At 36.3% G+C, this 22,394-nt stretch overlaps 1 protein-coding gene across 10 annotated transcripts in view; it reads right to left on the minus strand.

Annotated features, from left to right (window-relative positions):
* The window catches only part of SNAP91 (synaptosome associated protein 91), a 131,198-nt gene that overhangs the window by 20,108 nt on the left and 88,696 nt on the right, over positions 1–22,394 (minus strand). For 5 of the 10 annotated variants that reach the window (XM_074333249.1, XM_074333251.1, XM_074333250.1 and 2 more), the window contains exons 14-23: positions 21,510–21,524; positions 21,201–21,368; positions 15,106–15,213; positions 14,215–14,481; positions 13,895–13,972; positions 13,668–13,739; positions 13,168–13,251; positions 11,824–11,907; positions 6,521–6,655; positions 4,706–4,855 (exon numbers count right to left, since the gene is read on the minus strand). In XM_074333249.1, coding sequence (XP_074189350.1) covers positions 4,706–4,855; positions 6,521–6,655; positions 11,824–11,907; positions 13,168–13,251; positions 13,668–13,739; positions 13,895–13,972; positions 14,215–14,481; positions 15,106–15,213; positions 21,201–21,368; positions 21,510–21,524 — 1,161 coding nt within the window. The remainder of the gene's footprint in view (positions 1–4,705; positions 4,856–6,520; positions 6,656–11,823; positions 11,908–13,167; positions 13,252–13,667; positions 13,740–13,894; positions 13,973–14,214; positions 14,482–15,105; positions 15,214–21,200; positions 21,369–21,509; positions 21,525–22,394) is intronic. The other 5 variants (XM_074333253.1, XM_074333252.1, XM_074333256.1 and 2 more) reach the window with 4 other exon arrangements.

Consider the following 22,394-nt stretch of genomic DNA (forward strand, 5'->3'; position numbering starts at 1 on the left):
TTGTCTTTTCATTATTGAGTTGTAAAAGTTCTTTATTTATTCTGGATACAATCCTTATCAGATACATGTTTTCTTTCATTCTGTTGTTTGTTTTTCACTTCTTTTTAAAAAACTTTTTTTTAATTTAAGTGTGTTTTTCCAGGACCCATCAGCTCTAAGTCAAGTAATTGTTTCAATCTAGTTGTGGAGGGCACAGCTCACAGTGGCCCATGTGGGGATCGAACCGGCAACCTTGTTGTTCAGAGCATCATGCTCTAACCAACTGAGTTAACTGGCCACCCTTGTTTTTCACTTTCTTGATGGTATCATTTGTAGCACAAAAGTTTTTAATTTTGATGCAGTCCTATTTATCTATTTTTTAAAATATTGTTGCATGTGCTTTTGGTGCCATATTTAAGAACATTACTAATAAAAGATCATGAAGATTTACTTATGTATTTTCTTCTAAAAGTTTTATAGTTTTGATTCCCACACTTAGTTCCATAATCCATTTTGATTAATTACTTTGGAGTAAGTCAAGAATTTAACTGCATTCTTTTGCATATGGATATATTTACCCAGGACCATTTGTTAAAAAGATGATTATTTTCCCACTGAATTGTCTTGGCACATTTGTTGAAAATTAATTGACCAGAGATATATAGGTTTACTTCTAGACTTTCCATTGATGTATATGCCTGTCCCTATGTGTTACCATCTGTTTTAATTACTGTAGCTTTGTAGTAAGTTTTGAAATCATGAAGTGCGAGTCTTATCAAGTTATCCTTTTTTAATTCAAGATGTTTTAATTATTCTGTCTTCCTTGCATTTCCGTATGAATTTTACATTCAGACTGTCAATTTCTATAAAAAAGTAAGCTGGAATATTGATAGGGCATGTGTAGGTAAATTTCTTTTCAGTTTTGGAATATATTTTAATTAAAATATTTACTTATAGTGAAATTCATTGGCCTTTTTTGGCAGGGTGATACATTTATACAAATTTTGGTAAATACATGGTTTCATGTAATCATCACTACAATCAGTATATATAGGAATTTAATTACTCAAAAATACTCTCTTGCTGCCTTTCGTAATTAAAACTTCCTCTTACTCCTAACCCTGGCAATGGATATATTCTTGGTCCCTACAGCTTTGCCTTAACAACAAAAAAATCATATAAATGCAATACTACAGCATATACAGCATGGCTTCTTTCATTTAGCATAATGTACTTGAGATTCATATACAAGTTGCGTATATCAACAGTTCATTCCTTATTTCTAAGTAGTATTGTATTGAATGAGTTTACCACAGTTTGTTTATATATTCACCCATTGAAGGACAGACATTTCAGCAGTTTCTGGAATTTTTGAGTAATACTGCTATAAAGATACATGTAAAGATTTTTACATGAACATGTTTTCATTTCTTTAGGATAAATACTTAGAAGTGGGTTTACTGAGTCATATAAATATAGGTTTAACTATAAGAAACTGCTAAACTGATTTCTAGAATGGCTAAATCTTTTTTGTATTTCCATCAGCAAAGTTTAAGAATTCCAGATGCTCCACATCCTTGTAAGTATATAGTACTATCAGTATTCTTTCTTTTCAAAATTTTAATCTTTCAAATGGGTGTATAGTGAGGTGATATTCCTAAAAAACTTGATATATCATAAAATCCATACTTTTAGAGAGTAAAATTCAGTGCGAAAAGTATGTTCACAACATTGTGAACATTACCACACTGTAATTCCAAAACATTTTTATCACCCCAAAAGAATCCTCATAGTCATTAGCAGTCACTCCCATTCCCTCCTGCCCCAAACCCTGGACCACCACTCATTTACTTTCTGTTTCTAAAAATTTCCCTGTTCTGGACATTTCATATAAATGGAATTATGTGCTATGTGTCTTTGTGTGTGTGTGTGTGTGTGTGTGTGTGTGTGTGTTTGGCTTCTTTTCACTTAGCAAAATATTTTCAAGGTTCATCTACGTTGTAGCAAATATCATTATTTCGTTTCTTCTTATGGTTGAATAATTATATTTTATGGATATACCACATTTTGTTTATCCATTCACCAGTTGATGGACATTTAGGTAGTTTCCACTTTATGGCTATTATGACAATTGGTGCTATAAATATTTGTGCATAAATCATGTGGACCTACGCTTTCAATTCTCTTGGGTATACACCTAGGAATGGAATTGCCTGGTCATATGGTGACTCTCTGCTTAACTTCTGAAGAACTATAAAACTGTTTTCCAAAGTGGCTGCATCATTTTTCATCCTACCAGAAATCATCTGATTTCTCTATATCCTAGCCAACACTTGTTATTCTTTTTGACTATGGAGTTCCCAATGAATGTGAAGTAGCCTGTGTTTGTGGTTTTGATTTGCATTTCCCTAATGGCCAATGATGTTCAACATTTTTTCAGATACTTATTAGCCACTTGTATCTTTTATGGAGAAATTTTTATTCAAATCCTTTGCCAATTTTTAAATTCTTTTTTTTTATTACTGAATTGTAAGAGTTCTTTATACATTATGGATACAAGTCCCTTAGGAGATAAATGATTTGGAAATATTTGTTCTCATTCTGTGCGTTGTGTTTTTCACTTTCTTGATGGTATCATTTGTAACACAAAAGTTTTTAATTTTGATGAATTCTTATTAATTCATTTTTTCTTTTATTGCTTGTATTTTTGGTATTATATCTAAGAAGCCACAGCATAATCTCAGGTCATGAAGATTTACACATAAGTTTTTTCTCTAAGAGTTTTATAGCTTTATGTCTTATATTTAGGTCTTTCATGCACTTTGATTTTTGTGGATGGCATAAGGAAGAGGCCCAACTTCATCCTTTTGCATGTGGCCATCTGGCTGTCCTAGCACATTTTTTGAAAAGACTCTTTTCCGGGCCAACATGGGCCAGTGGGCTCTCAACCACAAGGTTGCTGGTTCAACTCCTCCAGCCCGCAAGGGATGGTGGGCTCCACCCCCTGCAACTAAGATTGAACACGGCACCTTCAGCTGAGCTGTCACTGAGCTCCCGGATGGCTCAGTTGGTTGGAATGTGTCCTCTCAACCACAAGGTTGCCAGTTCGACTCCCACAAGGGCAACTAGAAAACGGCAACTGATCTGGAGCTGCACTGTGCCCTCCACAACTAAGACTGAAAGGACAACAACTTGACTTGGAAAAAAGGCCTGGAAGTACACACTGTTCCCCAATAAAGTCCTGTTCCCCTTCGAAAAAAAAAAAAAGGCTCTTTTCCCACTTTCAATGGTCCTGGCATCTTGCAGAAAATTGACAATGTATATCAGGTATATTTCTGGGCTCTTTATCTATTTTATTGATCTAATTGGTCTATCTTTACACCAGTACCATTTGTGCTGATTACTGTAGCTTTGTACTATAAGTTTTGATATTGAAAAGTGTGACTTCTTGAAATTTGTTCTTCTTTATAAAGATAGTTTGGCTATTCCTCTAGTGGATTCACTTTCTTCAGCTGAGAGAATTCTCAAAGACAGTATTTGAGGGCTGTGTGCTGGTGGCACTCTCAGAAGCTGGAGGTAGAAATTCTGTATTTCTGGAGAAGGATCTAGGTGGTACATTATAGTGTCTGGCAAAAGCAGTTACCACTGCAGACTATCTATCAGTGAGATGAAATTTTAGAGTAGGAAGAAATATTCAAATAACCTCTCCATGGGAATCATCAAAGCATTTTCATGGATGCCCAGCTCAAGGATGATGAATGGGAAACAAAAGTATGTCCACAGGATAATGCATAGGAAAAAAAACCTGTATCAAAGATCTGCTAAACCTTTGATGTATCCTTGAGTAAAATGAAAGGTATCTTCAATGCTAAACCCATTCACCTTAATAAAAAAATCAAATTGAAAGTTAAAAGAAAAGGCTGATCTTTATCACAGCTGCCTTCATCTCCTAGGACTCTCTCCTTCACTTACCTAGCTCCAGACACCAGTCTCCTTGATATTCCTTGAATGTGCCTGGCAATCTTCTGCTCCAATGCCTTTGCACTGGCTCTCTCCTTTGCCCGCAAATGTTCTTCTTCACATATCCACATGGTTCATTCCTTTACCTTTAAATCTTTGCTCAGATTTTACCTTCCCAGTGAGTCCTGCTCTAACTCCCACTCAGTAGCACTCCTCATCCCTCTTGGCCTGTTCTGTTTTTCCCCATGGCACTTATGACCTAACACACTGTAGAATTTATTTATTTGAAAATGTTTAAGGTTTGTTTCTGTCCTTCCCGAACACCGTAAGAACAGAAATGGATACCTGTTTTGTTCACTAATTTATCTCTAGAGCCTGAAAGAGTGCCTGGTACTCAATAAATATTTGTTGAATGAATCACTGAGACTCACTTGGATATTCAATTGGCAAATACACTGCATTTAAGTTACTCTATGTTCTCATTTCAAAAAAAATCAATTACTTATTATACATGATGCACTTAGTTTCATACTTGTTGTATATACTAATTCTTCCTTTGGTAATTTAGATAAAAAATGGCCTGGGCAGTGCTTGTGAGACAATGACACAGTAACTACTTATCTTCCAAGGAACTACACTCAGTAAAGCACTAAGAATGTCTGTCCACTCATTAATACACTCACCCACAGTGAATCCAGGCACACTACATATGAAAGAACGGGGAAAAATCACATATGATTCAATTAAAGAAAACTATATTACTCACTGCCTACTAAGCTGGCAAGAGACGAGTCAAGGTCACTCCCAAGTGCTTTGCTTGCTGCCATTGCGGGACTGGGAGGTACCATGGAGATGGGTGCAGGCTGCCCCACTGGTGCCATGGTTGGCATCAGAAGATCACCTAGACCATCAAACACTGGAAATCAAATACAACAGGTTCAGAATAATTGAAGGAAAAAAAGGATCACACGGAAAATTGAAGGGAAATTGTCTTTTGAAAAAAAAAACTATGGAAACAAGTGAATGTATAATCTTATAAAAGAAGGCATGTAATTCACACTTATCATGACTAGAACAGCGAAAAGAACATCTCTACATATGTCTACTCATAAAGTATGGAAATACTAATGAACATGAACAAAGATGGAAAAAAAATTCTGTGTAATGTACAGAAAGAACACAGACTTTGGAGTCAGAATTGAGGTTAAACTCAGTTACATGCTGCATTTGCTGTGCGACCTTAAGAAAGTTACTATCTGAGCTTTAGTTTTCTTATCTGTAAATAGGGAGAGTACCACTACTACATGGATTTATTGTGAAGATTAAATTATATAATATACATCATGTCTTTATTATGTTTGCACTATATAAGGCACTCACTCAATAAGTAGGAGCTATGGTTATTCTTATTAAACACTATCACTAAAACACTTTTTATTCAAAATGGTAGCGATTTAGCAAAGTTTAAATGGTTTACTCTAAAATCCTACAATGTTTACTTTTGAAGCAATTCTTAAATGAGAAAAGAAGGCTCAATCTCCTAGTTTCCTGTGAAATGAGTTGTCGGAATAAAACCTGATCTAATGGTCAGTACCTAGTAATGAGTACCTGAAAAGCAGTTGACCATATTTTAGAACAATTTTGATTTTTTTCTCCCATTACAACAATCACCTTTTGTTTTAACTTTAAGGGAATATTTAAAGTAAACACTATTTTAAGTAATAGGAGTCATGCCATTATTAATGGTTCCTGATTACCATGTAACAAATTACCACTTGTTTAGTTCCTAGAATACACAAAGACCATTCAAAATGCAGACTCATAGTATTTGCATAAGTTATCACTAATATCCATGTCAAAAATTTTGTGTTTAATTTTTATCAAAAACCTATGCATATTTACTATACATACAAGAAATCTAAATTGAACTAGGCATTCAACTAGGCACTGGCAATAGAAGCAACCAAATTGTCAGGCAGGGGATATATTTAGGGTGTTTCTGAAACACATTTAATTGCCAAAAACTCACCAATTGAAAATTTGTAGTAAGGACCCAGCATGGGAAGAGTAGAATGAAAGAGAATACAAACAAAATGACAGCAGGATGAAAGGTTAAAGGCAGGCAAAGAATAGTATTTGTGTCTCAACTTCATAAAACCAAGGGCCATGCAAGCATCAGAGGGTGTAAGCAACAGCAGGGGGAATGTCCATATATTCAGACACTGTGCAAAAATTTAGTAAAGTACTTGTTTTTCCCTTAACCATCTCTAAACCATGGGCATGTAAGGTCAGTCGAACAGATGGTGTGCGTGTTAAGTTAAATTTCTGCTAAAAATTAAAAACAGAAACACAAAAAGGGACTGCAGGTTATTCTTAAAGCTATCAAAATGTACTGAAAATATTTACTTGGTTACTGAATGAGAGATTTATTAGATTACTGAATGAGAGAGTTATTGAACAGTTGTAAAACCAGGTCATCATTCAATATTGTACATACATTTCCTGATATCATACTAACCTTAGATGGTGTTATCTCATAGTCAGAAAAAATGAAAAGAATATCTGAAAATCACTGCCTCACCTGATGGATCGAAGGAGCTGCTGCTAGAAGTTGAAGGTGTTGCTCCAAAAGCTGCCTCAAAATTGGGCTGTAGCAGGTTATTTGGAGCTGGAGTCACTGGTGATGGAGAAGGGGCCATGAAAGAGCCCCCAAATCCTGGGGAAAAAAATAGTTCCAGAAAACTATAAGCAGAAACAACTAAATATGGGTAAAGGCCATAAAAACAGTCAGAAAAAGTTATAGAAGCCCAAAAAGGAACTGAATGCTTGTAGATGAAAAGTCAGTAACGAAACCTGGGAAGTTAGTTTTTAAAAAGTTTTTCAAGTATCTTGATACTTGTCATGTATTCATGAGCGATTTAGTTAATCAGAAATAAGACAGCACACAAGAATATACACCCTTGTCAAGAGAACCTGTGGCAACCAAATCTATTACTACAATGGAGTTCATAAAGCTAAGAAGGTCTCACTAGGGTTAAAATTCAGATACTTATTGTCATTGTATTTAAATTTTGTTTCTTCAAATCAAAATACTAGATAGTTAGAAAATATTTAGTTGTCCACACTAAATCAATGTAATAATAAAATACAAATCAGAAAAATATACATGCACTAGCCACCAAATCCTTTTAAATCTCTTCCATATATGTTCTAGTCCCATTGCTGCTACTGCCACGTTTAGGCTCTCCCAACACTGCTCTCAGGAGTCATCAAGTCACCCAAGAGGCTTCTAGTCTGGACTTCCTCCAATCTAGTCCCTGCAGTGCAAGATTTTTCTGAGTGGAAAATGTTGACCAAGTTACTTCTCTAAAATCCTTCCCTGACTCCTCATAACTTTCAGATCCATAGAATGCAGAGTCCTTTCTAGAGCAATCAAGCTTTTCTGTCTCTGGCTGCCTTCCCATTCCTGCAAACTATGCTGCTGCCTATGCACCATCACAATGAGTCAGATGCCTGCTCTGGAAGGGCTTCTTGCCTTACACTGTCACGCGCTGCTATCAGTCACATCTACCCCTGCCCCGTCCACACTGCATACGAGTTCTGTGCTCTGTTTCTGTGTCCTCAGCACCTGGTACACATTTCCATTCTAGTCCCATCAGACTTCTTTATTCTGACCCCCAACTCCCTACGCCAGGGATGGTCTTTTAATGTCAGGAACCGTGTCTTCTTTTCCCATCTCTTCCTCTAATATTGAGCAAAATGCCTAAAATATTGAATTAATGTTTATTGAATTAAGGAAACTTTTGAATATAAAAGGTGAGGAGAAATCAGACTATTGTAAAGTAACCAAACTTCAAATTAAATATTCAACTTTTGAAGGCTGGAAGCAAATCATTTCTCTCAATCAACAAACAGAAGCAGAAGCAGAGCTCATCTGTATTGCTTCTCTACAAAAATATGCAACTGTGAAGAAAGTGATTTCTTAATAAGGCATTAGATCATGTCCTATTATCAAAGAATTTATTATAACCAGAAGTCTTTTTTATACTCAGTTTGAATATATATATATATATATATATATATATATATATGATATATGTATATGTGTATATATATATGTGTGTGTGTGTGTATATATATATATATATATATATATATGTTCCTTTTTAATATAGCTAAACGTTTTCTTCAGAAACTGCTTGCAAAAAAAAAATACAGAGAAAAACGTACATTTACACAGGGCTCATCTGCTTAGTGCTACTGAATTCCATAAGATAAGTAGATCACATCCATAGGTGAATAAATAACACTATTCAATGAAAAAAATTTAGTGCATTCTCTAAGCAAGTGAAGGACAAAGCCAAATTAGCATAGGCTCACCAAGTTCCACCCACCATTCTAAGCATTATTTTAGGTTGAACCATATGAACCACATGAATTTCCAACTGACCATTTTGGTCCTAGACAAACAGCAATTTTATATCATTCAACCTAAAATATATATTAGCTCATTTAATCCTCACAACAACCTCGTGAAGTTTCACAGATGAGGAAACTGAGGCCAGAGAGGTTAAATAATTTGCCCAAGGTCAAATTATGACAAATGCAGAGCCAGGATTCCACACGGGAGTCTTCCAAACCCTGGGTTCGTCACCACAATACTACACGGCCTCTTTCCCACAACCAGGACTAACGCCAGAGTTGACCCTTCCTACAGGTTTACACACTTGACAGAGATTCAGACAGATGACTTTTTCCATTATACTCAGTTCTTATGAAATAAGTGCCCTCACAAACCTAATTTAAAAGCTAAAAAGTGACATAAAATAACCAACTGATTATCTTAAAGAAAAAAATCTATTGCTATACTCTAAATGAAGAGCTAAATAGGAAAATTATAGACATTAATAAGAAATTTGGTGAACAACTCCAGTTCAGTGGACAGTTTTAGAACCCTAGAGTAAAGGTAGGTAATAAGAAAAAACAAACCTCTAATTTTTCTTTATATGTGGTTCTAAATTATGCTAAGAAAGGTGTTCCATGGAATTGAAAGTAAGGTAATGAGTAGGCGTTTGGATGTTTGAACTGTCCTACACTACAGCTGAGTTGCCAGCTATCTTCAGGCGCTCAACCATCTGCAGACTCACTGCCTTTTGTCACAGGTGATTTGTCTGACAAATATATCTCTCTAAAAGAGAACAGCCTACACACTTAATAAAGTTTTATGAATACAGACATAGCAAAACTGACATTTGCAGTCTACATAACACATCATATCATTTGGGTCAAGAGAGTAAAAATTTGAAACTATTGGTAGATAAACAAACTCCCACACATACTGTCTCTCCATCCACATTTGCTCCATTGTGTTAAAGATGATGTCATTTCAATTATTCTCAGTGGTACATTCCATTTACCAAGATCAATCTGAGTCAGTATTTCTAGGAATAATAGCCTGAGAACCTTTTGTCTCACACGTTGTAGGCTGTTTCCCACACCGAGGGAGGATGAAATTTTTGGTCATCTGTAGGCCTTCCCATTTAATGAAAATTATTATTTATTAATTCAACACTGAATATTTTAATATTTTAAATCAGTTCAAGGATTTCTATGGCTCTGCTAAAAAGTCATTTGTGTCATGTAGTTAACAGAGAATACAAAACTGAAAGGGCCTCATTAGGCTGGCTCATACTCTTACCTATCTTTGGAATTAAAGATAGGATGTGACACATTCCTGTATCAGCACAGATTTATGGTACAGTCACTCTATAATTGTGTCTGTTATGGAAAAAAATGGTTTTCCTGCTTCGTGTCAACCTCACAAGTTAGGCATATCCTTCAACACACTTAATCTCCCTTAACAATCCATTTTTACATCCGTCATCCAGTATCAGTCTATATCTTTCAAACATCTATATTTTGAGCTGGCATATCATGAGAGGAGTTTGACAGCTTTATTTTTCTCTGTGTGAAATAATATTTTCCTTTATTTGTTATAAACTTAACTCTCAAGTTTCCAGGCAGACTCCATTTGAGATATGGATAATATCTGCTTCCTACCAGTAATCTCAACGACTTGGAGAGAATACCCAGAGAGAAAATATACACTTCTTGGAATTCTGCAAAAAGCCAGAACACTTGATTACATATACCATTTCAACCTAATTATAACTTCAAAGCAAAAGCTTATAATCAGTAATCTCATTCTAAAACTGACAAGGTCATTTCCCCTAAATAGCCATTTAAACTATGCTATTTCTGCAACCTATTAAAATCTATGGCTACACTTGAAAATCTGCATTAAGTTTATTGGTTTAGTAAGAGCTTGAAAGTTTCTTTGAACAATTTGAAGCTATTATGAAGACTATTTGGGCCAGGACAAAAGCCAGATAAGCTAGTATTTTTTCACCAAGCAATCGGTTGTGGCTTAGGTTAAGTGCAGTGCCTCTTATCATATCTGCAACTTCCAAAGCCCACAGTGAAACCCTGGAACATCATCATTCAGGAAAACGCCAGCTGGCAGTCACTGGTATGAAATGGATTCAGCAAATAGGACTATCATGTTTCCGGGAGAGGATGGGAAAGACACAAAGAATGCTATCGCACTTGGGGAAGATTGTTAAATAGACAGTTTCAATTATTGATGGAAGGAAAGGTCAACAGTAGGGCTGTGATTACCTCCTCATCCCCTTAAGACCTGACCTCATGTCAAATGTCTTCCTACAACTCTGAAGGTTGATGAGGGCCCTTTAATGAGGCTTTTATTCATTACTGATCCAAAAATGAATGTTCCTTAGCCTGCTATACCTGGTGTCAGGATTGTTCATTACTCTAAAAAATGACAGCCAGCACTAACCCTATCAACTGTTACACGGCTAGCAGGGAATTTAAGCTGAGAGACTCTGGACATGGTGCCTTCCCTGTGCTGATGGGACCCACATTCTTACCAGCCCCTTGCCAACCTTATGACCATTGCCAACCCAAATGCATCCATTGTGGTGATGGTGGAGGGACAGCAGAAGATGCATCTGAATATCTGAGGCCTCTGTGCTGCTGCTGCTGCTGTGCTTTCTGTCATGTACCCTTCTAAGTCAGAATGAGGTAAACCAGCAGTGTCTTGTGAATGTGATTGACAACCGGGACCTAAAACTCACTATTGCGGTCTTGCCATTGGCAAGTGCTTTGCCTATAAAAATAAGAATTTCTAACTCTGGTTATCATTAAGCACACTTTGCTTTGTTCCTAAGGAAGACTGACACTTGGCTGTTACCGTCTTTGAGTCCTTGAAATGTTTCCCTTTATTCTACCTATCCCATTCTGGCACTAAGTAATAATCCTCGGCATCTTGTGTCCATCTATTCCACAACACGGTCCTGAGGAACTGGGATCACCCACGGGTTTTCAGATAGAAAACTGATCAGCTTGGCATATGTGGCAGCAGCTTCAACCCAATGGCAGAAATCTACAAGAGTTTCTCCTAGTGTGGCTCATATATTATAGAAACAATTGTCAAACACCATAGTACTTGTTCCCACAAGTTCCTTAAAAAGAAAAAAAAAAAAAAAAGATGGGCGTAGGTAACACAAGATAAAAAAACTGCTAATACAAACATATTATCTCTTTAATAAACAAAAGGAAATGTGCTCCGTGAAAGTATGGCAGATTAGGAGCCACCCACGAGTGGCTTGTATACAGATGTGATTTTAAGACTAATTTCATAAAATCCTGGGACATAATCAACCCTCTATTATATAATGTTTTGTTTTCCAATTTCAAGTCTCAAAGAAAACATGCATCTTAAAATTTATATATCTGTTACTTATAAAAAATATATCCAAACTTAACTTCCATACAGTATCATTTTATTTTAATTTAATAAATTACCAGCTAGTAGGTCTGCCGATGCTGACGAACTAGAAGCAGCCTGAGGTGCAGGTTGGGGTTCAGAAGCACTACTTCCAAATGCATCTACCCATTATCCATTATGCAGCAAAAAAGTAAAACAGTGTAAACAGTAAGTACAGTAAGTAATGTAAGTGTTTTGCAGAGAAACGCATAGATGTGGAGCTTTGTATGGTGAGCTTTTCTCCTGTGGATATGTGAAATGATGGAGTAAATTGAATTATGCTCTGACCAGTTTATTCTCTCAAAAAAAAAGTTCTAGGATATTTAAGAATTAACACCTTTGTAAGAGTAAGAGAATTTTTTGTTTTAAGAATAAAATATTTGGACTAAATCCTGTCATCTATGAAAATAGGATCAAGGTGTTAAAATTTTGCCCAAAGGTAATAAAATAGAATTTCCCATTTGGAACTCTATTAAACTTAAAAAAACACACACACACTTTTTTTTTGGAAACAAACTTAATTCAAGCAGCAGCAACAGCCCTCTTGTACCTATGTATCAAGGCTCAGTGTTTATTTGCCACAATTTTTGAGCCTCTGAATGTCAGAGACTATGACATCTTTGCACTCATGTACCCTACCCATCACTGCACATACCATGATGTTTCAACGTATAGTAGCTACTCAATGTGGGTTTAACTTGCAAAAGATGGTATTTTAGCCCATAGCAAAGACATTTATGAATATTCATGAAGAAAGCACTTCAATTCTGTACTTTTCCCTATAAATTTACGGCTAACAGAATACTTTAAATGTATCATACAAAGGAGTAATCCAAGAGGTAATTCAACGAACGTCCCTGCCTTTAAATAACATATAAAGGAAGAGAATACATTTAAGTCAGTGAAACATCTTCCAATTCTCTGGAGAGATTTTGAAACATTAAACTCAACATAAATACACTCTACAGAATAATGCATGACATCTAGACTTATACTTTCAGTTTGCGTGGCTTATTGTTTTCAATTCTGAATTATCTAGTTAATTTTTATATCACTTTTAAGAACTTAGAAACATTGATTTAGCCAACAGATCAGGATCACCAAGGAAGAACAGTAGAAGAACATTCCAATGAGCTGATAGGATGAACAGAAAGTTAAAAACACAATGATCCGGTGTTGTTAGGCCACGTGCTGAAAATTATGATGAACTGATGAGGATGAAGATGATAATGGAAAAGAAGTGGAAAAGATCTTAAAACTCAGGTTTATATTTAAGAGATGGAAATGACTGGTCAAAAAATATATAATGAAACAGAAGATCTAAACACTATTCTGAGGGAAAAAATAGATTCTTTAAGTACGGAAGGAGGAGAGATACGCACCCCCAAAAAGGTCTATCACACCTGAAGAATCCACCTTTGCTGGAGAGGCAGTGGTTGCAGGAGACGGTGCTGCAAATGTATCCACTGCAGTGAAGCACATAACAGGAAAAATTGCATGTCACCCAAAGGAAAAATGAAACACAAAGCCGGACAAACAGCTTTTTGAGATTTCATGTTTAACTGCAGACAGTAAGACTACAGATAATCTTAACAGTTAAGGGAAAGCAAATGGATTTTAAAATACACACTTTTCAGAATAAAATAAAATTTGACTTATTGAGGTCAGAGGGTTTAAGTGTGAAAAAAGTGTTGTCTTTTCATTGTGTTAGATCTGAAACATTAACCCCCATCAGTGGTCATGGGCCAAAGAATGAGATTTTAAAAAGTGATTTTTGAGTATAAAGGAACTCAAGACAAACCCGCATGTGTTCATATCGGTCTCTCCACACATAACCCCCACAAGACATCTCTGAAGGCTTGCCTTTGGCAAAAGGACTCACCGGATAAGAGGTCAGCAGTGAGAGAACTCTCAGGCACAGGAGAGGCCCCTTGTGGTGGAGAGGAGAAAGCATCTTCCAAAAGAAAAATCAAAACCAAGCAGAAGTAAGTAGAAAGCTGAAATCAAAGTCAAACATCTAACAAGTGCATTATCACAGGTGAGTACAAAGAGCTTAACCATGAAAACATCTAGGAAAACCAATGCAAGAAAGGGGTTGCTTTGTTTTACCTGTACCAAACAGGTCTATGCTAGGAGCAGCATCTGGCTTAGGCGCTGCCGCGACTTCAGGAGCAGACTCAAATAAATCTAAGACCAAGAACAGACATGCCTTTACTCAGTTTGACACACTAGCCTGAAACAGTTATCACTTTCCAGTTCTGAATTAGCACTCTAGAGAATTCTGAAATAAGTAGCAAATGGATTCCAGGGAACCATTTCATTACACAGTGTTCATGCAGTAATAGTTGTGAATGCAGTATATCTCAAGTACCAGAATTCAATCCACCAGATGGAAAGAGTTCAACAATAACAACAACAACAAAAATTACCACCAAAGATATCTAGAGCAGGAGGAGCGGTGGTGGTGGTAGTGGTAGCAGAGGTGGTGGCAGTGGTGGCGGCGGCGGTGGTAGCAGCAGTAGTGGCAGCAGTGGCAGCTGCAACGGCGGGAGCAGGAGAAGGAGCAGTGACGGGAACCGGAGGGGCTGTGCTAGCTGTAGGGGTAACTACAGGAACACTGGTCTCAGGTGGCTTCATTGCAAAGAGGTCCAGCTCAGGTGCAGCCTCTGCACTACCTTCAGACGGGGCAAAGGGGTCTTTGGAAAGGAAAGTGGAGACACATACGGCATTGATAAAGAAAGAGACAAGAGAGAGGCGTCATAACCATGGGTAAGAGACACCTGACACAGGTATTTACACACTAGTTAGGCACTGGGCTGCTTGCATTGAACTACTATCCTATTAGCAGAGGGTCAGTGATTAGGATGTTTTTGTAAAGAAAAAAAAATTTAGCAGGTACCACAAGTTAAGAAACTGAAACACTTCAAAGTACTGTAAGATTCACCTATAGTCTAGCATCAGAGATTGTTCTTCTACTCCTTATTTAATGTGACAATCTGGTAGCTTTGAAAATTCATTAAAACATGCCTATATAATTGAACTCTGGGTTACAAAAGAGTACAATATAGCATTAGAGAAAAAAACATTAAGTGAGCATACTTGCACTGACAAAAATTGTCAATCTTGAGAAATTGTCAATTTTGATAAGTATGCACTTCATTGTCTTAATGTTTTAAGTGTCAGCATTATTTATTCAGTTATGATGAATGATACTTTATACCAGAAGAAATTAAAATCAGAAGAACACATGGCCACATCTACTACGGGAGTTTCAAATTAGGATGGAAAAACAAGAGACGGGCTCATGACTTTAAACCCACCATTTCCTGAACATGCATCAAGTGCGGCTGCTACAGGGGTTGGGGTAGCTGGTGCGGCGGCCCCTTCGGATGCTGCAGGGGCCTCCCCAGGAGAAGCTGCAAAGGCATCTTGGGTGCAGTTTTTAAAACAGCAGAAATTAAAGGAATAAAAAGAGAAGAAAATATAGTAAAAGAACCAAGTTAAATTGTGAAAAAGGCTCCCTTATACAACATGAATTTCTTAAAATGCATTTTATGGCCCATGCATTGTTGGCAATCACAAAACAACAATTCTTTGTGCCTCTTCATGTTAATTACATGCAAGTGGTACAGTGCTAATAGTGTGAGGCCTATTAGAACTCAAAAGGTAACAAGATTCTCATTGTATAAGGGCTCTGAGAAGCATGTTTTATGTATCATTAGAAATTAATGGATATGAAAATTAAAACACAAAAATAACTTTATTATGTAATTTAAGACATTAATTAAACTTTGATGTCCAGGTAATACTAATTCACTATGTTACTATGAAGTCTTTGACTAGTGGTTTCTAGAAAACATGGATGTCTTCTTTAATGCCAATAAAATGAAATATATGATGGTAATGTAAACAAACAATTCTAGTTTAAAATTTTTTATCGTCTAGTACAGGCAAAATTATATGGTTAATATGAAAGGTTTACTAAGTATTCATAAAAGTTAAATCTTCATTATCCTTGAAAAGCATTTGCAGACACAACCAAGGAGCTGTTTTAAAGAAATAAAGAGATACTAAAATTAGGGGATGACACCATAATGCCATTATTTTGACTTAAATTGTTCTTTTAAAATATTGCATTGCTCTAGTTATTTGGAAAATGATCTATTTTCAACAGATTAAAATATAGTTTTATGTTTTAAGAATATGTTTTATTACTAAATAGAGTAGAAAATCCAATAAAACACAGGCAACCCAAATTTATAAATGACTTAAGTATATAAATGGTTTGCAATGTGTTTCTACCAATAAACCATGTTAATTATGGTAAAAAGAAAAATCCTGGAGTTTTCAAAGCAACTCTATAGTTCCAAAGTACAAAACGAATAAAGCCATCGTAAGTATGACTTGCTTAGGAGAAGAAACTCCTGGAAAGAGGGGACCAAAACTCTCCTAGAACCTGCCATTTACCTGCTCAACTTCCCATTCTAAAATACTACCTCCATAATGTCTACCAGCGTTCCTTAGAACGTATTCATCTGGTCACTAAAACAACTTAATTATGCTTGGGAAATCCTACACTGTATATATCGCCTGTCTCGGACATTTACATAGTATATTAGGCTGTAGGAAGTCCGACAGTCAAAACACCTGTTTCTCAGTTTAACTAAGTATGTTCCAAACTGATCTGAATATGAAACACACTTTAGTAATGTCTTTAAAGGTCCTTCACAAAAACACAAACATCCCTAGAAGGGACAATCAATTATTCATATCTTACAGGTTTATTTGATCTGATTGCTTCTCTCAGCTACACTAAGTGAATATATGTTCTGAGTAGAGGTTGTTAGGCAAGAGGCCACATAATAATACTGGAGTATGAACAATACATCAGGGGATAGGGCATGCCTCCTTCCCCAGATCCATGTTAAAGGCACTATAATAGAGGACTCAGAGCAACATGAAAACCCTAAAAGCTGGGGCAGAATACAAGAAAAGTCTAAGAGGCAGTTGGGAGGGCTCAAAATATTTTGCTGTGAGTCAGGTCTATTTTCTTTCTTTTTATTCTAATAAAACCTGGAACTGAGGCTAATAATATTGGAAACAGTAGAAACAGTAATATTACCATTTAGTATTTATGTGCCAGTCACTGTTTAAGTATTTTATATGCATTATTAAATTTAATTCCTACATATTTTGTGATGTAGGTTCTACTATCTCCACTTTGTAGATAAGAGAGTGGACGCCTGGAGAGTCTGAGTGAATGGACCAAGGTCACACAGTCAGCAAAGGGCAGAACATGGATTTGGCCGTAAATTGTTGTGTGTTTAACCACCACACTATGATGCTATGAACTATGCCACATTCTACTGTACTATTTCCTCCGTGTAAGATGAAATAAGCACCACTTATATCAGTACTAGGGGTCAAATAAATATTCATGGGCTGACTTGCTGGTCTCTTTAATTATTACTTACGTGTAAGCAGGTGAGACTTATACTTATAGCTCTAGCCTCAGGAGAGGTGGTTTTTGTTTGTTTTCCTGTCAGCAAGACATCTCCTTTTAATGCTTCTCCTGTTTCTTAAAAATAAATATTATAAACTCAACTCTTTCACTCCCATCAAAACTTCTTTAAGGATAGGAGCCCAGTTACTCTAGCCCCAGGCTGTTAAGTATTGCCAGTCCAGGAGGTGGGGATACGAATGAGCAAGACTGCAAATGACTGCAGTCCCAGTCACCGTCTGAATGTGGCCACAGAAGTGATCCTGAACAAGAACCATCCAGCTGAGCTCAGTCAGCGCCCAGAACTGAAGGAGATGATAAAATTTTGACTTTTTTTTTTGAAAAAAACAACAACTTTTTTTAATACCTAGCCTTCTTTCATTGTCAATGGCAACATTATCCTTCCAGTTTTGAAAACTAAACCTATTTCCAATCCAGTTCTCCTTCCCTTGTTACCCATTTGTAGTGCATGTCTATATTCTGCCAATTTCAACCAGTGTTATTTCCTGGAAATGCATATCCCTGCTGTTCTATAATTATGGACTCAGTCAAGGCCTTACCCAGCAAAATAGTCTCTCTAACACTGATGCAGACTAGTCTTCTTTTCCTTCTAGCAAACTAGGAAGAATTTTCTCTCAAACTTTTTATCATGTGACTAGCTCTCTAAATATTTCTAATAGCTATCATTTTCCCCAGACTGAACTACTCTCCCCATCTTCTCCAGCCATATAAGTCGTCTTTAAATCACATACTCAGCACAAAAGTTATGAGCCCAAGAGTTCTCAACAACCCAAGATTCACCATTCCCGTTCCTTTTCTTCTAAACTCAGTTTGTTAACCAACATGTACAAAGGAAGTCAGGCTTGTGAGGTAAGTTTCTTGGTTTCCCAGCCACTTGGTTTTGTGTTCAGACTATCATTCTTATGAAGGCTTGCTCACAAATTGACACAGTCGATTGAAAGGGTACCCTGGGGCTTGTGCAAAGGAATTAGGATCAATTTAGCATTCTAGTGCTTAGGAAAACCCTGTGTTGTTACAACCTAATGCGATGCTATTGGTAAGATTTTCATAAATAAAAAATAGAATGTTTTTAAGGATGTTGTCTCTTATTTTATATCTGTAAGTTTTACTAAAATTTTTAAACATAACATTGCCTTGTAGTCCTGTTACATATAACCACAGAAAGCAGATTTTATTTAAATGTTCTTTAAAAAATAAAACATTTAGTGAATATAACATTTCTGAAAAGAACATTTTAATAACTTACACTAAGTAACTAAAATGTTACGTGGGTATAATCTGAATATTTAAAAATAACAGACATTTCCTATTTTTTAAATTTGTAATGAAAATATAAAATAAAAATACATAAAAATGTTAATGTTTTAATATTTCATATCCATGGAATTAAACAATTAGCCATTTTTTCAGAAATTAAAATTCCTTAAACTTATTTCTGAAGAAATCTACTTAATACTGCTGTACATGTTACATAAAATCTGAAAAGAGCATGTTTTAAAGTTTTGTAAACAATATAACTAGTGCCCTCGTTATTCCAGAGTTCTACCACTTGCCCATTATAGAGATAATTTTTTTTTTTAAATGGCCATACATAATGTCCGAAGAAAATTTAGTTTAAGTTTTTATTTAGGATCCCATCTCTAGGGGCGGCCGGTTAGCTCAGTTGGTTTCAGTTGGTTAGAGAGCGGAGCTCTTAACAACAAAGTTGCCAGTTCGATCCCCACATGGGCCACTGCACCCTCCACAACTAGACTGAAACAACTACTTGAGTTGGAGCTGATGGTTTCTGGATAAACAACACTAAAATAAATAAGAAAGTTAAAAACAAGATCTTAAAATCCCATCTCTAGATGATTCCTTATAAATCAATAAAGAACATGAAAAAAATTAGGGAATGTCACTGAAAACTGCAAAACAGACAGTGACACATATAGACAGACTCCTGAAACATAAAGCATAGAGATTTTATAGCTGTCAGAAGCCAGGAGACCATTTACAGAACTATACAATACAGGTCAACAAAAATAATTGTGATGAGATTTGCAGATGTACTCAACCTCCAGCCAGATGACTAGAAAGGATGTAGGTAAAATTACAAGGAGAGCCCCATTCTTAGACATTAAGTTATATGATTTTCTGCAATACTAGTCCTTTAAATTTGCATTTTAGGGTAGAAAGAATGCCATCATGAAAATATTTCCAAACATACATACATCTCTACTTGACGGATGTAGTCAAAGCAGTAATAAATGAACAATACAAACAGCACAATGGCATATAGAATATTTCAAAGAAATATCTTAAGCTTTATTATTCTAGAGAGCCATGAGGGAAGCAATGGAGTTGATTGATTTCTTAGAGGCAATGAAGCTCCTTACAAGTAGACTGGAAAAACAAAAATCTAAATAGCCAAAGGTATAGAAATATTTAAGCACAAAATTGTTCTCTTGTCAATATTTTTCTTGAAGTTTTTCTGTCAACATGAGCCTATGAGAAACCACCCATACCCAACACCAACAAAGGGGGGAGGGGTACCTTACCCCCTTTACTGAGGAAAGGGGAAAGAAGGTGTGAAGAAGCTGATTTTATAAATTTAAGTTAAAACTTTATTTTTTGGTCTCAAAATTTATAGAGAAATAACTGAAAAACTAACTTTCTCCAGTGGATAATGCTTTATAATAAATTATTCGAGAGTCTGCAAACCAAGCCCCCCTTCTTTATTTAAAAAAAACAAAAAACAAAAAAACAACAACATGTTTCTCCTGTAGTAGGAATGGCCTTGCAAATTCCTGGCAGCAAGGCAGCAGCAAATTCCTTGTATGAAACAGTGGCTGTGATGCTGTGTCTAGTTGAGTGCTCGTCTTAGGTAATTCTGGCAAACTTCCGAGCCTGGAGTATGGCATGTAGCACAGTGGTATGTGACAGTGTGTAAGTGTATGCTCCCAGGAGTGTACGTCATATATTAACTCCACCAGAGCCTGCCAAATCTCTCCTGCCCTCTCCACATTTGCTTCCTCCAATTTCCTTACCATATTCTCAAAATGCCCTGGGAATGATGTTATATTGTAAGAAGAAACACAAAACTATGATAAATAGAACACTACTCGATGGATTTGATACAAGCACTTCTCCAGGTTTGCACATTGCACCACCCACAAGGGAACACGTAAAGAACCTGGCTTCAGATGGCTCATCAGATCCAGGAACACTATACTGGCAGAGTCTAGGATATCTGACTCAAGCCCACAGCTGTAAATCAACTCTGAGTTAGAATGTATATTTGCATGGAAAGCGTATTTTCAGACAGTCATTTCAAAGTCTGACCTAAACCTGTTTTCAATCTATTTTAAATGCTGATTTGAATAAGCTTTCAAAGTCTCAAATCCAAAGATGATCCAAGCTTTTGCTTAAACGGAACAAGCTTAAAGTTGTAAAAATGGGCATAGCTGAACTCTCTTCAGAGACCTCAAAATTTGAAATACTCTCAGACAATTTTTTGTCCTAAATCTTAAGAAATAACTTAGGGCAGGATTTCCCATCCCATATTCCCCAAATGTTTTTCTCTCTGTGAGTTTGAATCCGTCCAAAACGCCAAACCTAAATATGAGAGAGAGTCTGGTACCATTCATATGGATACTGAGGATAGGAGCATGTATGGGACAAGAGTTCTAGCAGCAATTTAAATCCTAACTTTTAAGAAATGGAAAATTAAACGGCTCTAAAGCAGTGCAACCTCTGCTCTAAAACCACTAAAATTAAGTGAAGATATATATACATGAATAAACATTTAAAAAGTACTTAAACACTGTGACATGCTAGTATATACACATGTACAATTTTCTGAACACCTTAACTCTAAGGTAATTTTAGCAATCATGTATGTGACTAACTAACCTCCAAAGAGATCCACTTCAGCAGTGACAGCAGTAACAGTTGTAGTAGTTGAGGCAGAAGCTGAAGCAGTTGCAATTTCAGCAGTTGTAGGAGGAGGAGTAGATTCTGGTGCAAATGGATCTGAAATCTGAGCTTCAGAGGGAACAGAGGAAAGTGTAGCCAAAGAATCTATGTTGCACCAGAGATGGAGGAAAATAGAAGAAAAGGAAAGGACAAAAGATATACCAGGCTCCAAATGATCAAAATGAGGACAGTTATTAAGATATGGAAGTCTCTCAAAACAAAAGTTTAAAATAAAGCTTTACTCACCCTCTCCCAAAAGGTCTATCCATGTCCATTATGTGTCAGCATTTGAAGAAACAAAGAGATAAAGCTGAAACATTCAACCACACCAATGTCCAAGCAGGGTGAGGCACTAACTGAAGAAATCTTAGCTTTCCAGACCATTTGTATCAGAAAAGTCAACACACAGTCATCCCTCTGTATCAGCAGATTCCACATCCATGGATTCAACCAACCATGGGCCAAAAATATTTGAAGAGAAATGTTACGTTGTTGCTGACATGTACTATGTAGTTAGGCCTACCATGGTTACATCTGTACTGAACATGTACAGACTTTTTTCTTGTCATTATTCCCTAAAAAACAACTATTCACATAGCATTTACATTGTATTGGGTATTACATGTAATCCAGAGATGATTTTAAAGTATACAGGAGGATGTGCGTCGGTTACATGCAAATACACCCCATTTTGTATAAGGGACTTGAACATTTGCAGATTTTGGTACCTGAGGGGGTCCTGTAACCAATGTGTTGTGGATACTGAGGGATGACTGTATTATGTACTATCATCATGGAACTTTTGAGCTGGAAGGGACCTTAATGATTCTCTAGACCAAGTTTCTAATTTCACAGATGGGAAAATTGAGAACAACGGAGGTCAAGATACTTACCTTAAGTCAGTTCTACACAATTTTCACAAACTACTTATTTCTTAGCAGATTTACCATGTCATTGGCTTTGGTTGATTGTACTATACTATAAATGTCAATTCTGAAGAAACTGTGGTTAACCATACTTTATTGATCTTTATTATTTGATTTACTGCTGCAGCCTGTAATAAGTGGAGGCTTTTATAATAGCTATAATGTGATGTAGAACATACATACAAAACATAGTCAAAGAAATGAA

Source organism: Rhinolophus sinicus, linkage group LG05 (assembly GCF_036562045.2).
Source record: "Rhinolophus sinicus isolate RSC01 linkage group LG05, ASM3656204v1, whole genome shotgun sequence".
Lineage (NCBI taxonomy): Eukaryota > Metazoa > Chordata > Mammalia > Chiroptera > Rhinolophidae > Rhinolophus > Rhinolophus sinicus.